The following is a 17,041-nucleotide window of genomic DNA, read 5'->3' on the forward strand; positions in this document are numbered from 1 at the left end:
CAGGTAGGCCAGTTGGTGAGAGGGTGTCCAGAAACACCGATATTTCGGGTTGGATCCCCAATCAGGGACATACAAGATTCAACCAATGAGCACATAAATAAGAGGAAGGAGAAATACCTCTCTCTCTCTCTCTCTCCTTTCTTCTCTCTAAAACCAGTAAGTAAAAGAATGTTAATGCTTCATGAAAAAGAAGTCACATGATCGTGTAGAATGATTCCACTTGCACAAAGTTAAAAAAAGCAAAACTAAGCAATATGTTTTTTAGGAATGCATACAAAGATGCTAAAACTTTAAAAATCAAAGAAATTATTAGCACAATTGGAACAAAATTCAGGAAAGTGGCTGTTCAAGATGAGGGTGCAAGGTTGTAATGGAGGCACACGGCGGCCTCAGAGGTGCTGGCACAGGTCTGTTTTTTAAGTTAGGTGACAGGTACGTGGATATTTTATTATTACTACCCATTAAGTTGCACATGTATAGGGTATATGGTGTCTTTTACAAGAAACATTTTTTGGTCACAACACTAATAACATGTAACCTTACAGGACACATACCTACGATAAGGCCGAGAAAATATAAGAAGTATTGGCTCACACAGGAAACTCAGTATTGAGTACTTGGCTCCCTGGGACTCAGTTTCCCCATCTGCAAAGTGAGCTGGTGGCACTGCCATGGGCTGGTCCTCTAGCTTGTGGGTTCCGTGTTCACACACACACACACACACACACACACACACACAGGCAGGTGCCAGCCCTTACTCCACCAGAAGAGTCTCCCCTCTGCCCTAGGTCGCTGGTGGTTTCAAAAGTGGCAAAGATGGCATCTGCTGCCCTGGAATGGGAGCTCCGGCTCCTGGTTCCCAGTCTCTCCAGCCGGGACGGTGGAGCCTTTTCGGAATTTCTCTAGGGTAAAGGGGCATGATAACCCTGTCTCCCTCAGCTAAGCCCAGGGGCAGACACTATAAAGTCCTGTGCTCCCTGTGGGATCAAGACTGGCTGACCTGGGACCCTAGAAGCATCCTCCGGGGGCCGGGTGGCCTCAGTGCGGAGCTGCGTGTGAGACAGCATTCTGTGAACATTCACGGGGGACGGGGTCGGTGCACCTCCGCTGCCTGCTTCGCCCCTCGTCGCCGTGGATCTGCGGGTTGCGCCGGCCTTTCTCTCCTGGTGTGGTCCCTGTATCCGAAAACGCGAGCCTGGCCCTGGGTGTGTGTGGCCCACCTCGGTGCGCCCGCTCCTCCCCGCGTACCTGTGGAGCGCTCCCGTCTTATCACCATGAACCTACGTCCCGTGGTGCGCGGAGCCAACTCTGAGCCGACTGCACCTTCACCAGGTGGGGGTACCTGCCAGGCGCCTGGGTGCCCGTGGCTGTACCTGTCCTCCTCGCTGCGCGCCCCTGCCCCGCGCGGGCCGTGCCCTCCGCCCTCTCCATCTCCTCGCCCCCGCCCCCGGCCCCGGCCCCGGCCTGGCGGGGAGCGCGCGGCCGCAGCGGCGGAGCCAGAGGCGGGGGCGGGGCGGGGCCGACGGCGGGGCGGGCGGGGCGGCGCGGGGCGGAGCAGGAAGGGGCGGTGGCCGACCAGCTCTTCGCCTACAGGGCTTCCGCGTCTGGGTCCTTAATCAACCTGCCCGCCCACCGGCCGGTATAAAGGCGCCGCTGGCCTCGCCCCTGGGACTCGGACCCATGGAGACGCCGCCGGCCGCCCTAGGTCCACGGCGGGGTGAGTTGTACGCGGTGGGGCGCGGGGCGCGGGGCGCGGACAGGGGAGGGGGCGGGAAGGGTTCCCCTGAACCATCCGGACGGGGAGGCACGTGGGGCTGGTCCCCTCCGGCCTCGAGGGCTCTCGGGACCATCTCCAACTTAGCCCAAGTTGGGGGGATCTGGGGGAAGGGAGGCCAAGCTCCAGAGCGGGGAGCCTGGGGAGCTCGGGCCGGGACAGCCTGCGCGTCACCGAGCCCGGCAGCCAACCAGAGTTTTCCAGCAACTTTTCTGGCCGGTGGGTCTCCCCGGAAAGTTCTCCCCGAGCCCAGGAGGTCGGCCACGGGCTCTGCGCCTCTTGGGTCTGGCTCCGGAGCGTGGGGCAGGCGGGCGGGGGCGAAGGCCTCGGCGGGGAAGCCCCCGTCCCCCCACCCCCACCCCCCAGCTCAGTTCCAACGCTGGGTTTCCATCGGAGCGCCCCGCCCCGCAGCTGTGGGGGCGCGGCAAGGTCTTCTAAGGCCTCCCAGGACATCTGGGTCCCTTGGGTTGGGGTGGGGCTGAGCTTGGGGTAGGAGGTGGAGTCAGACTAAGTTCAAATACTTGCGACACCAGCCTACCATCCGGATGACCTTGAGCAAGTGCTTCGTGTCTGTGGCTCAGTTTCATCCTTGGGAATGCTGACCCCTCGCTCGGGCGCTGTGGGAGGATGACCAGATGTGTGCCGAGTGCCACCAGCGTGCCTCCTTCCGCTGGGTGGGGCGGGGCGGAGGGGGGGTGGAAGAGAGCCATTCCCCATCCCTAACCCTGTGGTTTTCCTACCAGGAGCTGTGACTGGTGCCTTGCGCCGGTCTGATCTGTGAGTGGCTGGTGGAGAGAGGCCCACCCAGAAGCCAGCCCCCACCATGAGTCTGTGGGAACCTGAAGACAGGCCAGCCCAGGACCCCCCCGCTGAGGAGGCCTCTGCTGCCGAGCTGCAGATGAAGGTGGACTTCTTCCGGAAGCTGGGCTACTCCTCCGCCGAGATCCACAGCGTCCTGCAGAAGCTGGGGGTCCACGCAGACACCAACACAGTGCTGGGCGAGCTGGTGAAGCACGGGTCAGCCGCTGAGCGGGAGCGCCAGGCCTCGCCGGACCCCTGTCCTCAGCTTCCCCTGGTCCCCCGGGGTGGGGGCACCCCCAAGGCTCCCACCCTGGAGCCCTCATCCCTGGAGGAGGACAAGGAGGGCAGTGACCTGAGGCCCGTGGTCATCGACGGGAGCAATGTGGCCATGAGGTACGTGTCACTTTGGTGGCGGAGACGTGGCTGGGAATGGTGGCCCTGTGTCTGCATGTCTGGTAGAGGGGCCTTCAGGAAAGAGTTTGACATCTTCTCACATACTTTTATAAAGGAAAGGAAAGCCCTTTAGTGAGGCCCTACTGTGCGTCAGGAGGCTCCCATAATCCTCATGGCCTCTTGGAAGAGGATTTGCTAGGAATGTTTTAGGGATGTTTTAGACTTGCTCGGGGTCACACTACTGGGGAGCAGTGGAACACAGATTCGAACTTGGGTCCTCTGTCTCCAGAGCTCACCCTGTGCTCTTTGCCTTCCTGAGGGTCCAAGTTCCTCTCCTGCGACTTGAGGCAGCACCGCGGAAGGAATCAGACCGGCTCCAGCTCATCCGAGAAGGGCCTGGAGTCATTTGCCCTCACAGAGCTTTCTTCTCCTGTTAACAGTTCTCACCCAGCCCTCAGGTGCTGGTTGGAAGGAGTCACTACAGTACCTAGAGTAGCTGCTCAGGAAACAGCAGCAGTTGATACTATTACAATGATTCAGGGCCTGGGCTCCCATGGAAGCAGGCCAGCTCCTGAGGCCTTTGTGGCTATGACCAAGGGTGATCTCGAGCTCTGGCTCTTTGTGGGGCCTATGTGCCAGTGACCTGATGCTTTGGCTTCAGGTGAGCTGGGTCTATTGTGATTCAGCTAGAGCCACCTACGGTGGACTGGGCTCTGGGGACTGCCTGGGGCCAGAGCCAGGACTCAACCCCATTCCCCACCCCCTCCCCCCCCCCCCCCCCCACACACACACACAGGCTTTAATGGAATGGGATGGGCTGGGGCCAGGGTTGCCTCTGGCCCTGCTTCCTTCTAGTCCCTCCAATGAGGAAAAGTACCTATGGGTGTAGACGGGGAGCCCCAGACATGGCCGGGCTACTGGCTGCTCTTAGGGACCTCCCAGGTGCACTGCCTGAGGCCTCCGTGCTCTTGGCCCCCTTCTGCCCCTCCCATTGCCCAGCTGGGTCAAGTCAGCTGTCTGGTTGGTCCTGGCCCAGCTTTAGCCATCTTTAGATCAGTCTTCCCATCTCTGAAATGGGTAGAAGTTTGGGTAAAGCTGGCTCCCATGTGCCAGTGGCTGCTGGTCACAGCATGTGTTTTGAAAGTCAGGGGTCCCCTCTCAGGCTCCATCAGCGTGTGGCTGGATAGGTCTATGGGCCAGAGTGCTGAGCCGGGAGCAGCCATGTGCTGTGTGTGCGTGTGTTTGTATCCTGGCAGAAGAAGGTGGGGCCTGGGAGGGAGGAGGGGCAGACCATGGAGGGGGTGGCTAGAGGAGCTGGCTGGAGGGGCAGAGCCACGGGGGGTTTCTGAGCTGAGGCTCTGGCGGAGGGGAATTCCAGCCTCAGACTTCCTGTCTCAGCTGTTTCTGGGTTCCTGCCCTGCTGCCCCCTCCCCCACAAGGGCAGATGGGCCAGCCCACACCGTATGCAAATCGTGGGGAAATTCACCTCTGTTTCCTTCTAAGGGAATTTTTCTCTAGCTGGGCCCAGCCCTGGCAGATCTTTTCACCTGGGTAGCCTGGCTTTGACCCAGCCCTCTGTCCTAGGGTGGGAGCCACTGAGTCTCTTACCAGGGTCTAGTTAGCCAGGCTGAGGGGCCTTGACCTTCTGGGCAAACAGGACTGCGGTGGGGGTGGAAGGATATCTGGTTTTCCTGTGCCTACAGCTTCCTCCATTGCACTGGGAGGGCCTGAAGGTAGCTGTCGAGGCACTCCCGGCCTGGGAGGGCTGTCTGTGATGTTCTACTTCTGCCAAGAGCAAGGCTCTGACTCCCTGCCCCGGGGACATTCTGAAGGCTAGGGCTAGAGGTAAGAGACAGAACCTGAGCCCAGGCCTGGGGCCCCTGGGTTGCCTTCCTGTCCCCACCAGCAAGATCTGAAGTTCATGAGGAGAAAAGGCTCCCAAACTTGAGTTTGTACCAAGTGTTAGGAGGGAGGGGCAGGCTGAGATCAGACTTGTCCCAGCCAAGGTTTTTGATGCACAAAGGCAGTGCGCTGACCTGGAAGCCCTGGCATTCCATGAAGTCCCAGGGCTTGAAGATACTGGCCTAGGATGGGGCATTGCATGTACACACGTGTGTATAGGAGGAGGTAAGTGGGTGCACGTGCAGACTGCATACCTGCGAGAGGAAGCCAAGCCAGGGATGATCGCACCCCTGCAGTCTCGGGAAGACAGAGCAGAAGGCCCAGGGAAGGGAGTAAGGTGATGTGGGGAGCGGAGCACCTGGTACTGCCCTCCCAGTCCAGCGTGCCTCCCGACAGCCAGCGGGCATTACCCGTCCTGGAAGGCCAGGGAAGGCTTCTCGGAGGTGCTGGCCCCTCACATGGGACCTGATGGGGGAGAAGTTTGCCAGATGCGTCATTTTTCCTGTCCCCGGCCTGCCCCTGCCTCCTAACACAGTACAAACTCAAGTTTGGGAGCTTTTTCTTTTCTTTTTTTAATATATTTTTATTGATCTCAGAGAGGAAGGGAGAGGGAGAGAGAGATAGAAACATCAATGAAGAGAGAGAATCATTGATTGGCTGCCTCCTGTACACCCCCCACTAGCGACTGAGCCCACAAGCCGGGCATGTGCCCTTGACCGGAATCAAACCCAGGACCCTTCAGTCCACAGGCCAACACTCTATCCACTGAGCCAAACCGGCGAGGGCTGGGAGCTTTTTCTCCTAATTAACTTCAGATCTTGCTATTGGGGACAAGAACGCAATCCAGTGGCCCCGGCCTGGGTTCAGGTTCTCTCTCTTACCACCAGCCAGGGCATCTTAGAGGACTCTCAGCCTGGCTTTCCTTCGCTGCAGCTAGCTTGGGAATGGATGGAGCAAGGAGGTGTGGGATGCGCCTGGCCTCCCGGAGAAGCTGGGTACCCGCTCATCCCCCTCCATCCCTACCGCCAGGTTGGCCCCTGTCTGAGCATCGACATGGTGCTTCTGAGCACAGGTTCTGGGGTGGCATCCCTGTCCCACAGTTGCTGCTGTGTGGTGCTGGCAACCACTTGTCCTCTGTGGGCCACCGTTTTCTCACCTGACTACAGGGGAGAGGAGCCTTTAATGGGAATACCCTCCGCAGGGGCTTGCTCATAGATCAGGGCCTGGAGCAGAGCGCTGGTGGATGTTAGCGGCTGGCGGATGCACCTGGCGGGGAAGCCCCACCTGGCAGGAATGAGCACTGTCTTCAGGCCGGACTTTGCCTCCCCTGCAGTTTACAGAGACCTTCAGACCCGGGAGTCCCGGCCTCACCGCCAATAGCTCTGTGCCCCCAGCTGCCCTGCCTTCCTACCTTCTCTTGGGGCTCAGCTATCACCTCACCACCACCAGAAGCCACCCACAGGATGTGGTCGGCCATGGACTTGAGTCTCTTGTGTAACGTTTATTCTGTTTTATTTGCCAAATATGAGAGTCTGAGTTGTTCACTGAGGGATTAGTGGGAGGCCAGCAGTGTTGGGGAGAGATCTCCAGCTGGCCTCCAGCCCGCCAGCCTGGTCCGGAGCTCTTCCACCACACCCAGTATTACCTGGGAGCTCCCCCCCCCTCCCCGCCCCCCACACACACACCCAAGAATCCAGCGAGACCCTCCACTTTGCTGGACTGTCTTTGGCCTCAAGCAAACAGGAAAGTTGTCCCACTGATATGGGCCCTTCTTGAGGAGGCTGCAGACAACCAGGCCCATTTTTCAGATAGGGAAACTGAACCAGAGCAACCCAGCAGCAACTCAGGATCCAGCCGCATCAGGATGGGGTGCGGTGTGGTCATGAGACCACGGCAGGGGCATGTCCCGTGTCCCAACTCCTCTCGGAGTCCCCGGGTCCAGACTGTCTTCCTGCCTCAGGTCATGCCCTTCTGAGAGGGGGGAAGAGAAGACAGGGCAATTTAGGCATTTGGGGAATTGGCGGTCTTGAGAGGAAAAGCTGTGTCCTTTCACTTTCAAACTGAAAGGCTCCGCAGCAGCCTCCCGCATCAGTGGCTGCCTTCCCTCCCGGGAGGTGGGGGTGTGGCTCCTTCCCCTTCATCCTCTTCAGCCCCAGCCCCTGAGGTTAGTGCAGGACTGAACTTTAATCCAGAACAATCTGGTTTCTCTTCTGTTACGGGGCGGGTGCCTTCCCCACCCCCACCCCTGGATGAGGGAGTGTGGTGACTCAGTCTGCCTGTGTACATCTGTGTCCCCTGGTCCCAGCACCCCGGGTGGGGCAGGAACCAGAAGTCTCCAGCGCCTTTCCCCCACCCCCAGGTGTGTTGCAAGCAGCCTGACCCTCCCCCACATGGGGAGCGAGTGTTGCCAGATTCCTGGGCGTTTCCTCACTGTTGGGAGATGGGACCTCAGGGAAAGTCCCAGGTCTGGTCATCCTGGGCGCTGCGGGAACCAGCAGGGAATGCAGGCGTGGGCCCCGGCCTGAAAGGGGTGGGCTGAGAGCCAGGGCAGGGGCTGGAGTGGGACCCCCTCCCTCCTGACCCCCCCCTCTCCCCCACAGCCATGGGAACAAGGAGGTCTTCTCCTGCCGGGGCATCCTGCTGGCCGTGAACTGGTTTCTGGAGCGGGGCCACACAGACATCACGGTGTTCGTGCCATCCTGGAGAAAGGAGCAGCCCCGGCCCGATGTGCCCATCACAGGTGAGTGACACCTCTGGAGGGGGCGGGCTGGCCGCCCCAGGAGCCCTGCTTCTCCCCAGAGCAGACCCTGTGTGTGTGGCCATAGCCTCTGCCTCTGAGCACTGGGCACCTCCCTCCTCTAACAGTGGGGCGCTCTCTCCACACCCCCAGGGGCAGCGTAGTGCGGTGGCTGAGCCCATGGGCTCTGGAGTCCTGGCCCTGGCCCTCTGGCAACCTTGCTCAGAGCCGCTTGCTCCTCACCGGCGACGGGTGGGGTTGATCATCTCTCGGGGTTGTTGGGAGGATCACGAGTTAACGCATCGTAAGTGCTTAGAAGGGCGCCTGGCACATAGTCAGTGCTCAGCGCATGCTGGCTGCTCACCATTGTTCCTGCAAGAGCCCCTAACCTTTGAGGGGAAACACCCGAGTTCGTTTCCCTAGAAGTCTTGAGACTGGGACAGGCTGGCTGGGGCCACCCGCTCTAGGAAAAGTGGCCTCTCCCATGGGCTCTTGCAGCTTTGTCCTGGCCACACAGGAGACAGCCAAGACACATCTCCACGCTGGGGCGCATTCACGGACCCCTACGGGCGGCGGGGTGAGCACCGGGGCCGAGCCCTCTGTGGCACGAGCAGGCTGATACGCAGAAGGAGAGAAGGCTAAGGCCCAGCTCTGGGCTCGGAGCCTCTGCTGAGCAGGCCTGCAGGCCTGTTCTCAGATGTGCTGGATTTTTAGGCAGCAAACCTAAAAATCCAGGTGTGCCAGGCCCAGGGGAGGGGCTGAGTGTGGCCGTGGCCTCAGCAGAGCCGCGTCCGTCCCTGGAGCTCCTGTGCCAGCGCCAGGAGGTTAGGGAGCCCAGTGGGCCCGGTTCTGGGTCCAGGCTGGGCTCTGACCTGTACCCCTGCCCCTCCCAGACCAGCACATCCTGCGGGAACTGGAGAAGAAGAAGATCCTGGTGTTCACGCCGTCGAGGCGCGTGGGTGGCAAGCGAGTGGTGTGCTACGATGACCGCTTCATCGTGAAACTGGCCTTCGAGTCTGACGGGGTGGTGGTTTCCAACGACACCTACCGGGACCTCCAGGGCGAGCGGCAGGAGTGGAAGCGCTTCATCGAGGAGCGGCTGCTCATGTATTCCTTCGTCAACGACAAGTACGCTGCCGCCGGAGGGAGGGGCCTCTGCTGGGGGGATCCAGGTGGCTTTGATGGGGAGATGGACACAGCACCACATAAGAAGGGTCAGGCTGGGACCGGGCTGAGGCAGGGGTGTTTGATTGGGAGGGTAGAGCTGTAGCATTTTTTTTTTTTTAACATTTTTATTGATTTCAGAGAGGAAGGGGAAGAGAGAGAGAGGTAGAAACATCAATGATGAGAGAATCATTGATCAGCTGCCTCCTGCACGACCCCTACTGGGGATTGAGCCCTTGACCAGGATCGAACGCAGGACCCTTCAGGCCTCAGGCTGATACTCTATCCACTGAGCCAAACCGGCTAGAGCTATAGCATTTTTTAATTTTTTTTTTAATCCTCATTTGAGGATGTGGTCAATGGTTCCAAGAGAGCCTCCGGGTTCCCAGCACTGAATCTCTGACCTGAGACCAGTGGACGCAGCCTCGGGTTCAGATTTTCCGGTTGCCCAATCCCCTCTGGCCCCAGAGAGCGCCCAGCATGAGTGTTGCCCAGGGATGTCCTGCTGGACAGGCCCCAGTGTTAGGAGCTGCCCTCCCGTCATTCCAGGGGAGGCTCACTCCCAGCCCGCTCCCAGCACTGGGAAGTCCCCCTCATGTCTCCCACCTCTTCTGCAGGTTCATGCCCCCCGATGACCCCCTGGGCCGTCACGGGCCAAGCCTGGACAACTTCCTGCGTAAGAAGCCACTCACAGCTGATCACAGGAAGCAGCCATGTCCCTATGGTGAGAGACCCAGCTCCACCCTCCCTGGCCCCCTCGCTCCTTCCCCTTCCTCTCACCTGCACCCACGTTCTTCCTCATAGAGACCACCCAAACCCAAGTTTCCTGTGCCCCCCCCCCCCCCCCCCCCCCGGTCCTAGAGATCCCCTGCTTAGAGTCCCCTTCCTTGTCTCCAGGAAGAAAATGCACCTACGGAATCAAGTGCCGGTTCTTCCACCCGGAGCGGCCCAGCCGCCCCCAGCGCTCCGTGGCTGATGAGCTCCGTGCCAACGCCCTGCTCTCGCCCCCGAGGGCCCCCGGCAAGGACAAAAGTGGCCAGCGACCTTCATCTCCGTCTCAGCCTGGCTCTCTGCCCCCAGAGCGTGAGCAGTGCAGCCTGGAAGGGAAGAAACTGGGAGCCCAGGCAGCCCCAGGGTCCCACCGAGAGGGTCTGACCCAGACCTTTGTCCCAGTGACCACAGGCAGGAGCCTCCCACCCAGTGGGGGCAGTGGCAGCAGCTTTGGGCCCACGGACTGGTTCCCACAGACCCTGGATTCCCTCCCGTACACCTCTCAGGACTGCCTGGACTCAGGCATCGGCTCCCTGGAGAGCCAGATGTCAGAACTGTGGGGGGGTCGAGGAGGGAGCCCTTATGCTGGCTACAACCCCTATGAGGCTAAGCTCCCAGCCACTCCGGCCTTCTCTCCAGCCTTCGGGCGGGCTGTGGGTGCCGGCCACTTCAGTGTCCCTGCCGACTACGCACCTCCACCGGCAGCCTTTCCACCTCGAGAGTACTGGTCTGAGCCATACCAGCTGCCCCAACCCACCCCAGTGCTGCAGGAGCCCCAGGTGCCCAGCCCAGGGGCTGACAGGGGCACCTGGGGTGGGGCAGGCGGCCTGGCCAAGGAGCGAGCCAGTGTGTATACCAAGCTGTGTGGCGTCTTCCCCCCACGCCTGGTGGAGGCTGTGATGGGGCGCTTCCCACAGCTCTTGGACCCCCAGCAGCTGGCTGCCGAGATCCTCTCCTATAAGTCCCAGCACCTCAGTGAATAGGAAACCCTCCCAGGGCTGTCTGGCTGGTTTGCGGGCCATTGAGCAGCCCATTCTCAGCCCCACAGCCCACCCTGGAGGCTGGAAAGGGGGAGGATTAAAGTAGGGAAGGGAACCCACAAACCAAAGATACTGTAGGATTGGTTCTGACCCACTCGGCACCTCTAGCTGTCTGCCTGAGTGGGTCAGAAGTGATCACCCTGTTGATGCACATTGTATCTCTGTAGTTTAAGGAGACGCTGCCGGTAACGGCCGTCGGTCCGTGGCTAAAGCCCAAACCCTCCTTTCTCTCAGGGCGGGGAGGGAGGCCGGGGGAGCAGAGGCCTGGGCTGGGGGCCCTGTGCACGGCCCCCCACCTCCACCCCGTCCCTGGGGTGCCAGTCTTGGCTGGCTAGTTGGGCACCGTGTGCCTGCCCTCCAAGGGCCCCTCCTCTAAGCCAATGAGGCCTCATCCGTGCTCTCGGACATGAGGCTTCATGTTAGTAAGCAAGATGCTTCTTAATAACCCACCTGTCCATTCAGTTCACCTATCCCATCACCCCTGCCAGGGGTCCAGAGCCCTCTGTCCCTACCCTCTCTTCCTCCCCCTTCCTCTGCTCTTGGAGTCATCTCACCCTTCCCCGCAGTGGGGGGAGACACATGTAATGTTAACGTTTTAAGTGGAAAGTCCTTGCCTCCCCAACACATCAATAAAGTACAATGTGAACCCTTTGAAGAGGTGATGGTCGTTGTTGTGCTTGCGGGTTGAGCTGGTCTTTGGGTGATGGGAGGTCAGAGGTGTGCACATGGGCCTGCCGAGCCCCACCAGGACTGCTCAGTCCCTCTGGGGCAGAGGAATCTCTCAATCTCTCTCTCTCTCTCTCTCTCTCTCTCTCTCTCCCTCTCTCTCTCTCTCTCTCCACCCCTGGGCCAGGCCTCTAGAAGAGGGAGGTAAGAAGCAGAAGTAGAAAGAGCTTGTCTTGAAATTGTGGTGTGGGGAGTGGGTGGGAGTGGGGGGAGCTCTTCCCCTTTTCTGTCCTGTGACCATTACTGAGGATGGGAAACCACCTGGCTGAGAAGGTGGCTTCCAGGAGAGCTGGTGGAGTGGGTAGAGATGGTGTCGGAGTGGAGAGCGGGGCAGAGGGCGCTGGGGCAGGAGCAGCTGGAGAGGCAAGGCCAGGGTAACCTCCAATGGGAGGGTAGAGTCCTAGTCCCAAACTCAAGAACTGGCTCTGCCACCGATTATGTCACCTGGGGCAAAAGACTACTCCTCTCTGGGTCTCAGTTGCCTCATCTATGAAATGGGGATAATAATGGTACCTGAAGGGTTGTAAGGAGTACATGAGATCATACCTGTTGGGTGTGTGTCCCAATGCCTGGCACATAGTAAGTGCTCATTAAAGGGCCTCTGGTGTTGGTCTGGGTGGGCTATGTTCACCTCCATCCACCATCTCCACCTTCTCATCGGCCCTGGAAGGAAAGAGGCCGGGCAGGAATATACTCTCTCTCTCCCTTTCTTTTGCAGATTAAAAAATGAGGTATAAATGTTAACTATTTTAAGTAAAAAGCTGGGCTGTCAGATGATCCCCAAACAGCACTATCATCAGGGGAAATGGAAAAAGTACAGCTTTAATAATTGCATCTTTGAACATCTCACCTAATTTGTGCTTATTGTTTGTGAAGCTTTTATGGTATCTGTATTTTTTCTGTTAAGAAACTGCTTCACCACAGAACAGCTGTGCAGCATGTTGGAGAAAATGCCACATTGGCAGTCTGCACACAGGGCCCCACCCTGTTCTTCACACCAAATGTTCTTCAGACGCCTGCACTGAGGCAGGAATCCACGGACAATCCCGGGTGTGCCTGCCGAGGGACCCCGGGCGCTCGGCCTTCTCGGGAAGTTTATCTGCACCAAGACATGGCATTGCCTTATTTATATAAAAAAAAATTTCCCAATCAAGATGTGTACTCCAGGTTAAAAGGCTATTTATGGGCCTTTGTTTTTATGGGACAGGAAGCTAACATACTGGCCTGGCCTGTTCATTATCAGCCACTGACAATGCTGAGTGACTGACTTGCCCAAGGTCCCACGGAGAGGGGTGGACTGGGCAGGGCCTCAAGTTCAGGTCCCCTGGCCCCACAAACCTGAGGAAGGGAGGGCCTGGGAGGGATGGAGGCAGTGTGCTCAGCTGGGCACCTTGCAACCCTCTCTGCTTACATCACTTACATCCAGCATGACTGACATGACCACCTCCCACCCGCTCAGCAACAGGCAGCCAGCAGCCCAGCCGCCAAGCCTCTATCTGTACGAATGGATACAAGGGAGCGTGAAGGCAGTGAGGCCTCAGCAGGGGCCTGGAAGCAGAACAGGACGCCTTCACCCCTCTTCCCATCCCACCAGCCGCCTGTCCATAGACTTGAGAGCCTAGACTTGGTCCTTGACCAGAGCCGAGTTCTTGGTCATTTGCTGATTCTGCTTGGGGCGGGGGGGAGTGTAAAGATCCTACAGAAGTGGGCAGGAGGTGGCAGGTCCAGGCTGGCTGTGGCTAATGTCTGGAGGCCATGTCTGTCCCTGGCGGCTTGTTGACAGACACCAAGGGCAATGGAGGTGCCAGGTGCCAGCTGGGGCTGTGCTCCGGGGAGGATTGAGGTCAGTTCAGTGCCCTGTTGGCCGGAGCTTGTATCCTGTGCTTTCCGGGTAGCCCCAGCCTGGGGGGCTGGCCATCCAGGGTTTGTAGCCTGCCCTCCAGGCCTCTTTCTCAATCGGACTTCTGGGCAGAGCCACTCAGAAGCTGCCAGGCCAAATGCCCAGGATGTCTCTCCCACGAGTTGAGTTTTAACTTGAATGGGGCCTCCGTGTCCCCACCTGTAAAAGGGACACAAGGATCCCTGCCTCTCTGGATTCGACAAGATACCTCAGTTCTCATGGCAGCAGCATGAGAAGTCTCCCTCCCTGGCTGTGTGGTCCTGGGCAACTCCCTCTCCTCCCGGGGCCTCAGCTCCCTGGCCTGCCCCACATGACAGCTGTGAGGTTCCCATGGGCTGGTGTGGAGGCAAGGGTGGCAGGGCCTGGGCATGATTCTGGGACAGAAGCGCTAGCACTGAGACACTGGAGGGGATCAAACTCCTCAGCTGCCCTGCCCGCTCTCCTCTTCTTTTCCTGGTTCCAGAAGCTGAGAAGCTGATGGGGAAACCAGTGAGTATGCAAATTCCTGCTTTGCTGGGAAATGATTGTGGGGAGCTCACAGAGGAGGGCCTCCTGCCAGCCCTTCCCTGAACCCCCACCGTCCCCCCACCCCACCCTAAGCCTGAGTCTTCTTGCAGGTTCTGTCTCTCACAGGCACTAACCCCGCTTGGCAGAGAATGAACTGGCCCACAAAGGGATGAAATTCCTTGCCCTGAACGTCCCCACCCACTCTGTCCCCATATCACTCACCAGCTTGTGAAAAACCCCAGCGGTCCCTAAAGATCTAGGGACCTAAACTAGGAGGAGGAGAGCTGTGGGACTCCAGGGGAGCACCTATTCCAGGGCCCCCCAATGCTACTAACACCCCAAACATGGCTAGTCTCCGGTTGGGGGAGTGGCTGGGAAGAGGCAACCACTGCAGCTGCCCCTTCCACTCTCTTCCCACCAGCAGTCTGTGCCCTCCTGTCTCCCCCAGTCGCCTGCAAAAGCTGGAGTTGGTCTCCCCAACACAGGGCAAGATCCCTGCCTGAAGGAGGTGCTGCACTGATCTGTCAGAGACAGTGAGTAAGCAAGAGAGACTGGGATGCAATGGGACAGATCTGGGGGCTGGGGGTGCCCCCAACCTGAGCCCTGAGTCCAGCTGGTCCCCAGGGCCTTGTGCCCCCAAAGAAGGCGGGCCAGGGATCAGCATTTTGCCCCAGGGCCTCTCAAATCTCTGGCTCATTATTTTTTTCCTAGAACACAGCACAGGGGGTGGAGTAGAGGGTGGTGAGTAAGAGCCGCTTCTGCGGACCTCCTAATTCATGGGAAGGGTGTGGGAGATTTGGCTGAAAGAGACAGGAAGTAGGGCCCTACAATTAAGAAAACCCAAGCCATCCCAGGTCATGGTATGTAAATACTCCCAGCTAGTTCCTGGATGGGGAGTAGGCACCAGGCTGTCACCCTGAGGTGTGACGCCTCCTGAAGCCCATCCTCCAGGCAGCAGCTGGCGATTTTAAACTGCTCACTCATTAAGACATGGCTGCAAAACCAGGTGGAGAAAAGGATCCGGCAGCCCCACCCCCTCTCCTACCGAGTTGGGCTTGCTGCTGGGAGGGCAGGTCACTGGGAAAGGGTCCAAAGGCTCTGGTTCTGGCTGCCCTCCAGAGAAGAGCCTCACAAAGGCCCGGGCCACTGGCGGGGCGCTGCCTGCCACCTGCCGGCGCCTCCTGGTACCACAGCCTGTGGAGCTGGAGGCTGGCTGAGCAGCCTGCACCACCGGCACTGGCCTGAATGAAGGGCCTAAAGATAAGGGTCTGCAGCTCCACCCTGAAGAGCAGCACCAGAGGTCACGGTCGTGCTGCCTACAAAGTTTAAAGTTCCAGAATATTCCGACTGTTCTGGGTAACAAATTGCCCAAGTCAAATTCTCAGGAAGTGGAGGGATAAGAAAGAAAGAAGAAAGGAAAAGGAGAAAAAAAATACAAGTCTCCATTTTTTTCACGATCAGGACGATGAACGAGCTCCATGTGTTTAAGGCCTTTACAGACCCCCCCTGGCTCAGCAACCCCACTGCTGAGCATCTGTCTGCAGGTCTTCGACACACTTACAAAATGAGGTGTACAGAGCACCACAGGAGCCCTGGCCAGGTGGCTCGGTTGGTTGGAGCGTTGTTCCTACACCGAAAGGTTGTGGGTTCGATCCCTGATTGGGGCACTAATGGGAAGCAATCAATCGATGTTTCTCACACCAATGTTGCTGTCTCTCTCTCTCTCTCTGTCTCTCTCCCTTCTTCTCTTTCTAAAATCAATACACATTCTTGGGTGAGGATAGAAAAAACACTATACGACCCAGCAAAAGATAGGCAACAGCATTACTGCCAGCAACAGAGAACTGGTTAAGTAAATGTTGGTACAGTATACACAGTAGAATGTTAATCAGCCAATAGAAATGAGGCGACTGCACAGATAGAACGTTTCCTAAGCTATGTTGCTTACATGGAAAAAGCAAGGATGTAACAGTGTCGCTGTGCGCTAACATCTCTGTCAGAGACACGTACACATTGCTCAAATGAGTACAGAGTTCCTCTGGTTAGGAGACACAAAGAACTGTCTCTGGGAAGGGCAGCTGATAGCTGAGGGACAGGTAGACTTACTTTTTAGTGACCACATTTCAGTACCATTTGAATGTATGCTATTTGCATGTGTTACTTATTCAAATTAAGTATCATAAAGCCCCGTTGGGGTACAGAACTAAGTTATGGGGGTGGGGGTGGGGACCTGAGGACGGTTGTCTTGGCCAGAGTCTCCCACGCTTATTCTTGGACACAAGCAGTAAAAACTTAGAGCATACGTATTCCCAACAGGTATATGTTGTCAATCCGTGATAATTGCCATTTTTGAAGATTGAAATGATTGAGTATCAGCACTTGCTATGGTTCAACCTAATATTTACTTATAAATTATCTACCTGTGCTAATGAACTAAGATTTGAGTATATTTTATAACACATTCAAAGTGAAAGTAAATATAAACCAAAGGCCTGCTATGTTCTCCCGGCCCCTGTGAGCCACCCTACACACACACACACACACACACACACACACACACACACACACACCCGGGGACACCTGCCCTGTGATGTGAGGCTCGGAATCACCTGCACCACAGCCCATCTCAGCGGTGAGAACTTTTACTCTACAGAAGCAGTTTTTCAAAGTGAACACTGTTTGAAATCATGACGCTTAGCAGTTGTTTAAAATTCAGACACAACAGCATTAATTTAGATCATTATCTTTGCATCGTCGGTGCACATCACCTTCCCAGGCACCGAATACACCACGAGCCTGGGAGGAGCAAAGGTGTACGAAGCCACGCAGCCCGCTCTCTCCACACTGCACTCACACCAGGGCACTGTCTGGAGTGGGGCTCCAGGTGTGAATTTTTAGTGTAGCAAAGCCCCAGTCATTTGGAGTTAAGGATGAAGGGCAGAAAAATCAGAATAAAAGCAAAAACTAAGTCACAGACTATTTTAAAACAGCCTACTCACTGGTTTCAAGCTCAGGCCATTTCACACTTGCTTGATGCCCTTATTCGTTGCAGGAGTCAAGAAGTCAAGAATAGTCTTTATAGAATACTAGAGGCCCGGTGCACAAAAATTTGTGCACTGGGGGAGGGAGGGTGTCCCTCAGCCCGGCCTGTGCCCTCTCGCAGTCTGGGACCCCTCAGGGGATGACCACCTGCTGGCTTAGGCCCGCTCCCCAGGGGATTGGGCCTAAGCTGGCAATCAGACATCCCTCTGGCAGCCCAGCAGCCCTTGGGGGATGTCCACTTGCCAGCGGGGAGCAGACCTAAGCTGCAGTCAGACATCCTTAGT

At 57.6% G+C, this 17,041-nt stretch overlaps 1 protein-coding gene across 4 annotated transcripts; it reads left to right on the plus strand.

Annotated features, from left to right (window-relative positions):
- Nucleotides 1-1,580: 1,580 nt before the first annotated feature.
- On the plus strand, nucleotides 1,581-11,237 carry ZC3H12A (zinc finger CCCH-type containing 12A). 4 transcript variants are annotated; one of them, XM_036349310.1, is made up of 6 exons: nucleotides 1,581-1,717; nucleotides 2,518-2,968; nucleotides 7,471-7,610; nucleotides 8,501-8,735; nucleotides 9,389-9,495; nucleotides 9,669-11,237. In XM_036349310.1, exons 2-6 carry the CDS (start codon nucleotides 2,598-2,600, stop codon nucleotides 10,523-10,525), a joined length of 1,710 nt encoding a protein of 569 aa, XP_036205203.1. In that variant the 5' UTR covers nucleotides 1,581-1,717; nucleotides 2,518-2,597; the 3' UTR covers nucleotides 10,526-11,237. The 4 variants fall into 4 exon arrangements, with proteins under 4 accessions (XP_036205203.1, XP_036205204.1, XP_036205206.1 ...); XM_036349311.1 differs by lacking the exon at nucleotides 1,581-1,717 and having other exon boundaries at nucleotides 2,258-2,968; XM_036349313.1 differs by lacking the exons at nucleotides 1,581-1,717; nucleotides 2,518-2,968 and adding an exon at nucleotides 6,204-6,364.
- The last annotated feature ends 5,804 nt before the right edge of the window (nucleotides 11,238-17,041 follow it).

Source organism: Myotis myotis, unplaced genomic scaffold, assembly GCF_014108235.1.
Source record: "Myotis myotis isolate mMyoMyo1 unplaced genomic scaffold, mMyoMyo1.p scaffold_m19_p_2, whole genome shotgun sequence".
Lineage (NCBI taxonomy): Eukaryota > Metazoa > Chordata > Mammalia > Chiroptera > Vespertilionidae > Myotis > Myotis myotis.